The sequence below is a fragment of the Piliocolobus tephrosceles genome, chromosome 20 (assembly GCF_002776525.5).
Source record: "Piliocolobus tephrosceles isolate RC106 chromosome 20, ASM277652v3, whole genome shotgun sequence".
Lineage (NCBI taxonomy): Eukaryota > Metazoa > Chordata > Mammalia > Primates > Cercopithecidae > Piliocolobus > Piliocolobus tephrosceles.
Genome location: NC_045453.1, coordinates 14250540 through 14262875, shown reverse-complemented (window position 1 = coordinate 14262875; position 12336 = coordinate 14250540). Strand labels below are relative to the sequence as shown.

At 40.8% G+C, this 12336-nt stretch overlaps 1 protein-coding gene across 2 annotated transcripts in view; it reads left to right on the top strand.

Annotated features, from left to right (window-relative positions):
- Positions 1–12336, top strand: part of CHD6 (chromodomain helicase DNA binding protein 6) — a 211496-nt gene that overhangs the window by 177222 nt on the left and 21938 nt on the right. For both annotated transcript variants that reach the window (XM_023227895.2, XM_023227896.2), the window contains 2 exons: positions 10496–10556; positions 11233–11449. In XM_023227895.2, the coding sequence (XP_023083663.2) occupies positions 10496–10556; positions 11233–11449 (278 nt within the window). The remainder of the gene's footprint in view (positions 1–10495; positions 10557–11232; positions 11450–12336) is intronic.

Genomic DNA, 12336 nt, shown 5'->3' with positions numbered 1-12336 from the left:
GGTCACTGTTATTTACTTGAGCCATTCTGGTAGGTGTGTATAATACCTTGTTGTGATTTTAATTTGCATTTCTCTGATGGCTAAATGATGTTGAACATCTTTTATGTGTTTAATCGCCATCTGTATATCCTTTTCAGTGAAACGTTTATGTCCCTTGCCTGTTTTCTAATTTCATTGTTTTAGTGTTGATTTTCTAGAGTTCTTTATATATTCTAGATACTAGTCTTTTGTCAGATACGTACTTTGCAAGTATTTTCTCCCACCCTGTAAGTGTGTCTTTTTAGGGAGGATCCCTTGAGCCCAGGAGTTCAAGACTAGCCTGGGCAACATGGTGAGACCTTGTCTCTATGAAAAATTATTTTTAAAAAATGAAAAATCAGTTTGGCGTATTTGTGGGTTCTATTTCTGAGTTCTCTGCTGTTTTCCATTTATCTATTTGTCTTTTCCTCTGCCAGTAGCACATAATCTTGAGTGCCGTAATACTGTAAGTTTTAAAATTTGATAGATTGATACCTCCCACTTTTTTCTTCTTTTTCAAAATTGTTTGTGCTTTTCTTGTTCCTTTGGCTTTCCATATAAATTTTAGGATAATCTTATCCACAGAAACTGTTGCTGGGATTTTGATAGGCATTGCTTTAAACCTTTATATCACTTTGGGGAGAATTGGCATCTTTATTGAGTTTTTACAATACTGAATCTTACTATATACCTCGTCATTTACTTTTTTTTTTTTTTCTTTTTGACTTAGGGTCTCACTCTTTCACCTAGACTGGAGTGTGGTGATGCAGTCATAGCTCACTAAAGCCTCAACCTCCCAGGCTCAAGTGATGCCCGCAGCTCAGCCTCCCGAGTAGTAGGGACCACAGGTCCCTACCACCACACCTAGCTAATTTTTTCTATTTTTCTATTTTTTGTAGAGAAAGGGTCTTGCTATGTTGCCCAGGCTAGTATGGAACCCCTGGGTTCAAGCATTCCTCCCTCTCCAGCCTCCCGAACTGCTGGAATTACAGGCATGAGCCATTGTGCCCAGCCCTTTTCTAAGTTTTTGAGGTGGGAGTTTCTATATTATTGGTTTGAAACTTTTCTGCTTATCTAATACATGCATTTAGTGCTATAAATTTCCCTCAGCGTGGCTTCAGTTATGTTTCATTAATTTTGCATTGTATTTTCACTTTCATTCAGTTTAATGTATTTTTTTAAATTTCCCTTGTTCCATGAATTATTTAGGTGTTTATTATTTAGTGTCCAAGTGTTTGGAGATTTCCCCATTAACTTGCTGTTACTGATCTCTAGTTTGATTCTATTATAATCAGAGAACACATTCTATATGATTCCAGTTGTTTTAAATTTATTAAGTTTGTTTTATGGCCCAGGTTATGGTATATCTTGGTATATGTTCCATGGGCACTTGAAAAGAATATGCATTTTGGTGTCGTTGGATGCAGCATTTCATAAATGTTGACTAGGTCCTATTGGTCGATGATGTTGTTGAGTTTTTCTGTATCCTTACTGATTATCTGTCTAGTCGTTTCATCAGTTGTTGAGAGAAGAATATTGAAGCCTCCAACTGTAATTGTGGATTTATTTATTTCTCCTTTGAGTTCTATCAGTTTTTGCGTCATATATTTTGCAGCTCTGGTGGGTGCATACACATTTAGAATTGTATGTTCTTGCCGGGCACAGTGACTCATGCCTGTAGTCCCCGTACTTTGGGAGGCCAAAGAAGACAGATCGCTTAAGGCCAGGGGTTTGAGACCAGCCTGACCAACATGGTGAAACACCATCTCTACAAAAAATACAAAATTAGCTAGGTGTGGTGGCGCATGCCTGTAATCCCAGCTACTTAGGAGGCTGAGGCATGAGAACCACTTAAACCCGGAAAGCAGAGGTTGCAGTGAGCCATGATCACGCCAGTGCACTCCAGCCTGGGCAACAGAGCGAGATTCTGTCTCAAAAAAATGTATAGGGAGAATTACATGTTCTTGGCAAATTGACCCTGTTATCATTATATAATGTCTATCTCTTGTCTCGGTAATTTTCTTTGCTCTGAAGTGTACTTTATCTGATAAATTAATATGGCTACTTTCCCTTATATAGTGTACATAAATATAACTTTTTTATTCTTTTACTTTCAACCTGACTTTATTGTATTTGAAGTGATTTCCTATAGATAGCATACAGGTAGATCATAATCTTTAATATGCTCTGCCAGTCTCTGTCTTCTAGTCGGTATTATTCAGATCATTTACACTTAATGTAATTATTGATACATTAAAGCTTAAGCCTGTCATTTTATTGTCTTTGTTTTCCCTGATTTTTTATTTTTCCTGCCTTCCTCTGGTTTACATGAGCATTTTGTATGATTTTATTCTAATTTATCTATATTTTTTAGCTTTTTAATGCTTCTAGGTGTTTCATGTATTTATATGTAATGTATCACAGTCTACTATCATTTTATCAGCTTAAGTGAAGTGTAGAAACCTTCCATTTTTGTTCCTTTATCCTCTCTCATTTGTGATATAGCTGTCTTAACCATTTCTTATCAGATAATGGTAAAATTTTTGCCTCAACTGTCAAACATCGCTTAGAAAACTCAAAGAGGAGAAGGAAAGTATGCTATATTTACCCATTTTTTTTTACTGTGTTCTTTTTCTTCCTGATATTCCAAGGTTCCTTCTTTTATTGTTTTCTTTCTGTTTAGAGAAATCTCTTTAGCTGTTCTTTTAAGGTAGGCTAGAGAACTCTCAGACAGTTCTCTTAGTTTTTCTTCATCTGAAAATGTCTTAATATCCTTAGTTTTTCTCATCTGAGAATGTCTTAATATCCCCTTTATTCCCCAAGGATATTTTCACCAAATGGAGGATTCCGGGGCGATAGTTCTTTTCTTTCAGCTCTTAATGTTCTGCCGCTTCCTTCTGGCCTCCATGGTTTCTGATGAGAAATTTATCATTCAAGCTTTTTCCCTATTGGTAATGTGTCTTTTCTCTCTTGATGCCTTCAAGATTTTTTCTTGGACTTTAGTTTTCAGAAGTTTGTGATTTTATGTGTTTATGGATTTCTGTGAGTTTACCCTATTTGAAATTCACTCATCTTCTTCAATCTGATTTCTGTCTTTTGCTAAATGTGAAGCGTTTTCAGCCATGATTTCTTCAAGTATTTCTTCTGCCCTGTCCTCTTTCTCCTTGCCTTCTGGGATACCAAAAAAATGAAGATTAGATATTTTGTTGTAGACCCGTGGGTCTCTAAGGCTCTGTTTATTTTTTTTTCTGTTATTCACATTGGATACTTTCCATTTTTCTGTCCTTGAGGTCACTGATTATTTTCCTCCTCCATTCTGCTGTTGAGCCTTCTGTTGAGGGTTTTGAGTTTTCATTTTTGGTTTTGGTTTTTGTTCCAGTTTATTGTACTTTTCAAACCTAAAATTTCCTTTTGAATCCAAAGATTATTTGGATCTTTCTTTGCTGAAACTTTCTGTTTTTTTTCATCTGTGGCAAGCGTGTTCAGAATGGCTCACTGATGACTGTGTTAAATTCTTACATCAGATCATTCTAAGATCTTTCCTCTTAGCATTGGCCTCTTTTGTCTTTTTTTCATTCAGTTTGAGGTCTTCTTGGTTCTTGGTATGTGATTTTTTTATTGGAACCTGGACATTTTGGACATTATATTGTGAGACTCTGGATCTTATTTAAACATTCTCTTTCAGCATCTGTCTTGGCAGGGGAACAGAGGTGTGGAGATGGGGAGCACTTGTTTCTGGGAGGTGGAAGCAAAAATTCATGTTCCCAGTCTGCTCCCATTAACCCCTAAAAGGGGATGTTTCTCATTTCTTTGAGCAAGGATGGAAGTTTAGCTCCACCATGGGTAGGAGTGGAGAACCTCATTACTACCTGTCAGGGTTGAAAGTCCTGACTTCCTGCTTAGCTTTTTCTGATACCACCCCAGCAAGGGAATGGGGTACCCTATTACCAACCACCTAGAAAAAGTAGAAGTCTAAGCTCCCACTCAGCTGTTGCTGCCATTGGGTAGAGTTGAGACACAGTTTCTTCTGCATTGTTAGGCTGGGGTATAGCAGTTATTGTCTTAATATTTTCTGTGTTCCTAACCTGCTAACCTGCCTCTTCCTAGTCCTTAACTAGAGAAAGCAGGAAGCAGGCTGGCTTATTTTTTTTTCTTTGAGACTGAGTTTTACTCTTGTTGCCCAGGCTAGAGTACAATGGCATGATCTTGGTTCCCTACAGTTTCTGCCTCCCAGCTTCAAGTGATTCTCCTGCCTCAGCCTCCCAAGTAGCTGGGACTACAGGCATGTGCCACCATGCCCAGCTAATTTTTTTGTATTTTTAGTAGAGACAGGGTTTCACCATGTTGACCAGGCTGGTCTCAAATTCCTGACCTCAGGTGATCCACCCACCTCAGCCTCCCAAAGTGCTGGGATTACAGGTGTGAGCTACTGCACCCAGAAGTTTTTTTTTTGAGGGCCTTTTTTGTCTGCCTCCTTTACAATTTCCAGGTAACCCGCTTCTTTACCTCCAAATCTAGGATATATGAAGCCAAAAAAAAGAAAAAAAAACAGGGTTTTTTCATCATGTCATTCCTTGGGTCCTGAGGTCTCTAGTTTGTCCTTTCTTTTTTTCACCTTTCAGAGTTTTCTTACGCTTGTTTCAAATTTAATATCTAGAGGGTTTAATTGTACTTAAAGAATAGGGAAATGCATCCCAGAAGCGGCAGTCTGTATTGCATTTTTAAAATGAGTTTCTGAGATTTTGCGAAAGCAGACCTGAAACCTTACCTGGGCCCCAGCACCATGTGACCAAATTTTCTCTAGCATTGAGTAATAGAGCAAATGTTAGAATGTTAGGGATTCTGGATCCCAGAAGTTACTGTAGCATTGTCCCCAAGTGACTCCCCTGCAAGGGTCCTCCCTCTTCTTCTCCCGATCACTACCCAAAAATTATTCATTATTTTCCATTCTCTTCTGTTGATTCTAGCTTGAAGAATGTATTGTATTTACTTACTTTGGCCTCCATCAGCTCTGACCCCTGTAACAGTAACAGTGTCATCCCTTTCTTAAAATAGATAATAGTAATTTTTCAAAGATGTGTTCCCCTGTATCCTCAAGCTTTGAGAAGCAGTGGATTGAAGCAAATCAGCATGAAGCTTCAGACCCCGGTAACATGAAGGAAGTTAGGTTCTTGTCTTGACAATTCAAATCCACGTTCTGGGCCGGGCACAGTGGCTCACGCCTGTAATGCCAGCCTTTGGGAGGCTGAGGCGGGCCGATCACAAGGTCAGAAGTTTGAGACCAGCCTGACCAACATGGTGAAACCCTGTCTCTACTAAAAATATAAAAAATTAGCCAGGCGCGGTGGCATGCGCCTGTATTCCCAGCTACTCAGGAGGCTGAGGCAGAGGTTGCAGTGAGCCAAGATCGAGCCACTGCATTCCAGCCTGAGTGACAGAGCTAGACTTCGTCTCAAAAAAAAAAAAAAAAATCGTGTTCTATTTCAGTCCCTAGTTTATATTATTTCTTTTATGTGTAATTTGGGGTGTGTTTTCCCTGTAGAAACAACTCAAGTACCAAAGAAATGAACGTAATACCTTATTCTCATATGGAACTTGACTCTTTTCAAACCAGTTACCCCATTTGTTTAAGTTGATCCTCACCTCACCCTGTCTTCATTTGAGGGCTGAGAAAACTTTAGGCCCGCCCTGAAAGTTAAAGGACTTGACTAAATTCTCACAACCACTAGATGACAGAGCTAAGACTTGTAATTCTCTAGATATGCCGGCATTCTTTGTTGTAGTCCAGTATTCTTTTCATAGTCCAGACAGTAGAGAGTATTTCAGGTGTGCGTTTATGCCCCTTCCTCCCAGCAGCAGCTCATATGAAGAGGCCAGCCTCTGAAAGCCACTGACGTTAAACTGGACATGCTTAGGAGGACACTGGAGGGCCATGGCAGAATCCGTAAAAATAACTTAAGTTCTCTTATATATTAGGGTTAAACTGTGGAATTACTTTTGTATTCATTTACAAAATTAACACGTTTATGATTTCTTTTGCTCTTCACATCCTTAAAACCTGGGGTATAGAATATCATCAAAAGCAAAATGAAATGGGGAGTGGGTTTCCCCAGATTCTGAGACGGACAGACTATAAACAGATTCACCTTGACTTCTAGTCCGCATGCTAAAACCACACACGTAGAGGGATGGCCAGCATCTGAGCCAGGTCTGCTGCCCACCCTGCTTCACTCTTGCTCCCTACCTCCTGCACTGAAGACACTGTTTGGGTGTTTCTTTCTCCCAGTTCTGTCCTCAGGCAGAGTTAAAGAAGCTCAAAGCATTGTGTAAAAAGAGCCTGTTCATCAGAGCAGTTCCCCTGAATTAAATAGACCTGGGCATAGAAAGGGAATCATTTAGCAGATTGGTAGAGTCTTAGCATTACAAGGAGCCCTGGCACATGCCTGAGTGGTCTCAGTGTGGCGTTCCCTCTTCAGCAGGGCTGTCAGGGGGTCTTTCAGGTCGACGAGGGACTCCCCGGAGTTCTTGAGGAAAACAAGAGGAATATGCCACCTTCTAAGGGAGTCTATTTTATTGTTGGATGACACTTCTTTTTACCACACCAGAAATCTGCCTCCCATCTGGTTCCATGGGTTCCATCTAGCTTTCTTTATGGTACTGTTGTTTTTCCCCTCTCTGATAGAATTTTAAATTGCCTGAGACCAGCTCATGACCTTAATATCTTTAAATTTCTTTTCAGGTGAAATAGCTCTAGTTCCTCTATATCATATCATCTCCAGACCCCTTGCTATTCCAGCACCTTCCAGAGCCCACAGTGGTTGTTGTCCTCTTACAATGTGGCATTCAGAGAGTCATAGAAGGTTAGAATTTGAAGGGAGATTTGAAATGATCTAAGTTACAGCTTCCCCCACCCTCTGTTTTAATACCAGTAGCACTTTTGATTGGCAAATCATTACAGATGTCAACGTGCAGCCAGATTCAGTGAACCTACAGAAACCTTCTAAAGCAGTCAGTCTGAAAGTATATTTGGGTTGGAATGGTCTGGAGCCTGGAATTGTAAACAAAGCCTTTCTCTATCACAGCCAGTATGTGGGGAGAGTAACACGTCTTTTAACAGAAATAGCAATAAGTAACAGCACAATTTTCATTATTGTAGTTATGCATGTCCGTGCTGTGCCACAGTTCCTACCATAGGTGGCTGTGACAGCTCAGGTGCTCTCTGAACCATGAGGTCAGTGCGTAAAAGGATGAGGTCGTGGCCAAGAGCTTGCAGGAAAATTTAATGCCTAAAATGGCCAAATTCCATTGTACAAAAACTTTAATTAGGAACTGAACAAGCACCCTCTTCTTGTGAGTTAGGAGTTTGAGGGTTCTGTGAACTCAAATACTAGTATTTATGTATACTTTCACACTTACAAAGCACACTTCCCAGTCTGTTAGGCATTATTCTTATGCCCATTGTAGAGATGAGGGAGCTCAGGTTTTTGTTGTTGTTGTTGTTGTTGTTGTTGTTGTTTTGAGATGGAGTTTCGCTCCTGTTGGTCAGGCTGCAGTGCAACCACGCAATCTAGACTCACTGCAACCTCTGCCTCCTGGATTCAAGCGATTCTCCTGCCTCAGCCTCTCGAGTAGCTGAGATTACAGGCATGCGCCACCACACCCAGCTAATTTGGTATTTTTAATAGAGACAGGGTTTCACCATGTTGGTCAGGCTGGTCTCGAGTTCTGACCTCATGTGATCGACCCACCTCGGCCTCCAAAAGCGCTGGGATTACAGGCGTGAGCCACTGCGCCTGGCCGAGGGAGCTAAGTTTTAATCAGCTGCAAAAAAGTCATACAGCCAGGGAACACAAGAACAGTATCTCCCCTGCCCTCTTCTTTTTCTATATTCTGCAATCTTTCCATAATAAAATCCTCGAATATTGTGTTAATGGCATTTGAGGTATATCTGCTTTCCATCTGAAGATTATGCCATTCTCCATTTTGCAAAAGAAGAAATGAGCTTGAGAGAGCTCAAAACAACTTGCCCGAGGCCAGAGAGCCGTGGATCATGGAACTCCAAACCACGTGTGTCCTCAAGATGGAGAAATTGCACATTGTAACCAATCAGTGTGCTTTGTTGTTGACATTCTTGTCAGCACTCTGGGGCCCTTCACTCTGAGATGATTGATTCATACCTCTTTGAAGATGAACATTTCTTTCAAGTTGATTCATGTAAGCAGAAATTGGGGTAGCAAATATTAGACTACATAGTTCAGATGCAGGGCCTCTGCATGCTCAGGACTGTCACTGCTACAGCACCTTACACACTCACATTAAACTGGTTATTCACTAAAAGTCTGACATCTTTTTCACTTGAGCTACTAACAAACTAGGTCTTCTTCATTCTGTCATTTCTAGACAGAGGAAGTACCTTCAAGAGAATACAGGAACAGAGAAACACTATGAATACTGAAAGCTTTCCTTACTTGAGAGTTTTGCCTGAAACTGTTCATGTTTACTAACTACCAACAGAAACTACTAGGTGGACTGGAAGGGAAGCTAGCATTTGCTGTGTGCCTGACTCACACCAAGCTGGGAGCCTGCTCTCATGGACTTGGGGTATGATGATGCCCATGTCAGCCACCACTACATGGCAAGAAGGAACATGGCAGCTCTGGGGCCTGCCACCTGTGTTGTGCAGACTGTAGAACATTTCTCAGCTGGAAGTACTACACTTATACATTTCAGCATTCGAAGGATCTTCACAGATACCATGGGGATATTTAAAAGGTTCTATCTGGCAGGAAATTATATAAGGCATAGTAGGTTGTTTTTTAACTGCCTAAAGAGTAGTATAAGATAAGATGGTATGTTTAACTGCCACGTCAAAATGGTACAGTAGATCAGCCCTGGGTTTTCACTGTTCATTAACGTTAGATAACAGGAGACAATTCTGGCCCAGGCAAAGGAGATTAGCTAGTGTTCCCCACTTCTGTTATAAATACGTTTTCACTCTCCAAAACAAATTTTCATCTAAGACTCTCTTGTCCTTTTTTAGACAGCTTGACAGTTGAAGGTGTTGATTCTCAAATCAGATTACCTGTATTTGAATCCCAGCTCTGCCACTTTCCAGATGTGTGACCTTGGGCAAGTTACTGAACTTTTCTAGGACTTGTTTTCTGCATCAGTAAAATGAGCATAGTAGTGGTTTCTATCTCATGAGATAGTGCTGATAACTAAACGAGATGAGCCATGTAAAAGGTTTTGTGCAATGCTTAACACATAGTTCTCGGTAATATTAGCTATTGTCACTGTTCTGCGTAAGAGAGAAATTCATTCAGAAAATGGGCTCCTGTTCTTTGCGTGGTATCAGGGGCCCAAAGAGGGCATTTTGAATTTTCACTGTTGGCAGTCGTGGGTGTCTGCATTCCTACCATGCTAGGTTACTGGTCTCCCGTGTTGTGTATTCCAGGATGTAGCAAGTAAAGGACCAGAGAGTAAATACCTTGGGCTGGAAGGCCATATGTGGCTTCTGTTGCATATCCCTCCCCTTTTTTCACTCTTTAAAAATGTAAGAACCATTCTTAGCTTGAGGGCCACACAGAAAGTCTGCAGGCCGCAGTTTGCTGACCCTTCTCTTTGACCCTGTGCTCTAAAATAGGAAAGTCTTGAATCCTGAGGTTGTTCTGTACTGTCATTCAGGTCAAAAGATGCTAGTCAAAATATAATAAGTTTTAGTGTTGAAATTAGAGTCCAGTTGAAAAATAGCACAGTCACTTCTCTTACCCCTCAAATTCCCACCTGAATATAAGGAGTTTTTAAGGTTCCATTCCTGAGACCAAGAAGGGTTTGTGAAGGAATCCATTAAAGCAGTTTGACACATACACCGACTTGGGCAAGCTCAGTGCTTGTGATATTACTCCAGATTCACTTAGAGCTCAAGTCATGATTTTAATTTTAAATTCCTGGGGTTTTGCGCCATCAGGTTTCATGTCTGGAGCAGTAGTGTTTTATGAAAATAGTGTCTGTTGCTGTGAAGTAAGTTAACCATAATGAACACGAACATGACACTTTTTCACAGCAAAAGAACAGAAATGCAGGCACAACCTTTATGAAATGAAATGACAGTATTCAATTGCAAGTGATGATGATAAGGCAAATATTTAAATTCACAACTAAAATAGTACTTGTAAAATGTAATTGCCAGAGAGTGTGCCAGTTCATCATTGCTCAGGCTGATTTTCTTACAGGCAGAAGTATTCCACATGGTTCCAGGAAAAGAAAAAAAAGGAAAAAGTTATTTTAAATAAACTGCTTTCTGGCTCTTTTAAGATTGTACAGAAGCAAGCTTTATCAGGTCCTACCTTGGTCTGAGTTGTTCTTGGGCAGGGGACATCTCTTATGCGTGGTGCTTGCTTTTTCCATATCCAGACTCTCTGAGCTGGTTTCTTCTAAGCTGCAGTTTTGCTGACGGGATGGGTTTATTTATCCCTAGGAGAGTTCCAGTGATGGAGGTGATGGCATTTTTGTTGAAAAGAAGGATGACAACCGGGCAGGTGAGACTATGTCCTTCTGAAGGCATAGGAAAGTAAGGTCCTATTTTGTTTGTTATCATGGAGTTTATATAGAATTAACATGTAGTTTTTTAAGGAGGCTCTTTTATAAAGCAAAATAAGTTGACCTTCATCAAACTCCCCTGGAGTCACACATGGAGCTTTAACATGGCTCTAGCTTCCTCTACCTGGCATTAAAATTTGAAAGTGAAGTAAATGTTAGTATCTTAAGTTAGAATAGGGTCTGAGAGGTAAAAAGGAATTGTGATGACATTGATTTTCTTTTTTTAAAGAAAGATTGGAGGGGTTGGTTTAGTTTGGTTTGGTTTTTGAATTTTCTGAATTCAGTCATGACAGGAGCTTTGGTAATTGGAAAGCCCAGGCAACAAAGGGTCTGCTCATTCCTGTGCTTTAGAGCAAAGTCTCAGATCACTTCTGCCACCACAAAAGGTACTTCTGTGTTTGAGAGATAACAGAATTGACCACAACATAAGCTAATTACCTAAGGCAAAATTGCAGCCCTTCCAGCCATGCCTAGCTCCTGGGCCAATTATTAAAACAGTAACTACTTTGAGTAAGTTATTGAGTCAGCTTTGTTTTTATTTAAACAAAACCAAAAGACAGTCATTCCTGTTTTAGTTCTGTTTGTAAATACTAATATCCTCACTGATGTTTGAAGCCCAGGATGGCTCCGACCCAGACAAATCGCCCTGGCCAGTTTCATCCGCCCTCACAGCTCGTCTCAGACGTCTGGTCACTGTTTACCAGCGCTGCAACCGCAAGGAACTGTGCCGGCCTGAAATTCTGGGACCAGGTAGCCAAGGATACTGGGTTCAGGAAGAGATGTTCAGGAGAACCTCAGAAATGGACCTCATCAACAAGGAAGCCCAAAAGAGGTAAAAGCCAGTGGCCAGAGGGGCATGCTCAGCCACCCACTGGGTAACGTTTTCAGAAGGTAAAGCTGGTAGCTTGGAGGGCGAGTATATTTCTGTTGTCTCGTGAAGTTAGGTTACCTCCACAATTCATTACCTTCAGCCTTCCGTTGTGACGGTGTCATGGTGACGGGAGTCTGATGGGGTCTAGGAAAACCCTACCCTGTCTTTACAGTTTCCGGATTTTTGTGATTTTCTAACTTGACCCTCTTCCCTAAATTAAACCCCAGTGTCTGGGGATGTGGTTTAGAAACACCACAGTGGAACGTGTCAGACTCTTTCAGACCCCCTAATTCTTTTAGTAACAAAGGGAACATTGAAGCTGTCTTATAGCTAAATCCTTATCAAGCCTTCCAGGGCAATAAATACCGTAAAATGCAAGCCCAGAAGGAAGGAATAAATTACCAGCAGTTACTTGCCCATCTGAGAACTAAGCTCTAAAAGGCTTACAGAAGGCCAGCATAGGCTAGGAATGGTGCCACCAGAAGGTATCAACGAAGCTGCAATTCCTTGAGTCATATCTCTCTATCCTTCTGATGAAACATCCCATGAATTAAAGGAAGACTGCATAACAAATTCAGTCTCTTCTCTGTACTCCTGACTTATGAAATTTGATACTTCAGGGAATGTATTTCTTCCTTCTTACACATCTCTAAAGAGAAGAACGAGAGCCACTTCTTCTCTGCTTCTCACTCTTTCTCTGACCCCTCACCCTGTTACCCCCATGCCTAACTAGACTCCCTCTGGATTGGAGAGCACCCTGCCCAGGAGCCCCACGTAAAGGCTATGGTGGTATATAATTATCCACCTCCCTTAAGTCATTGACTTACTCATATAGGATGTAAAGACTA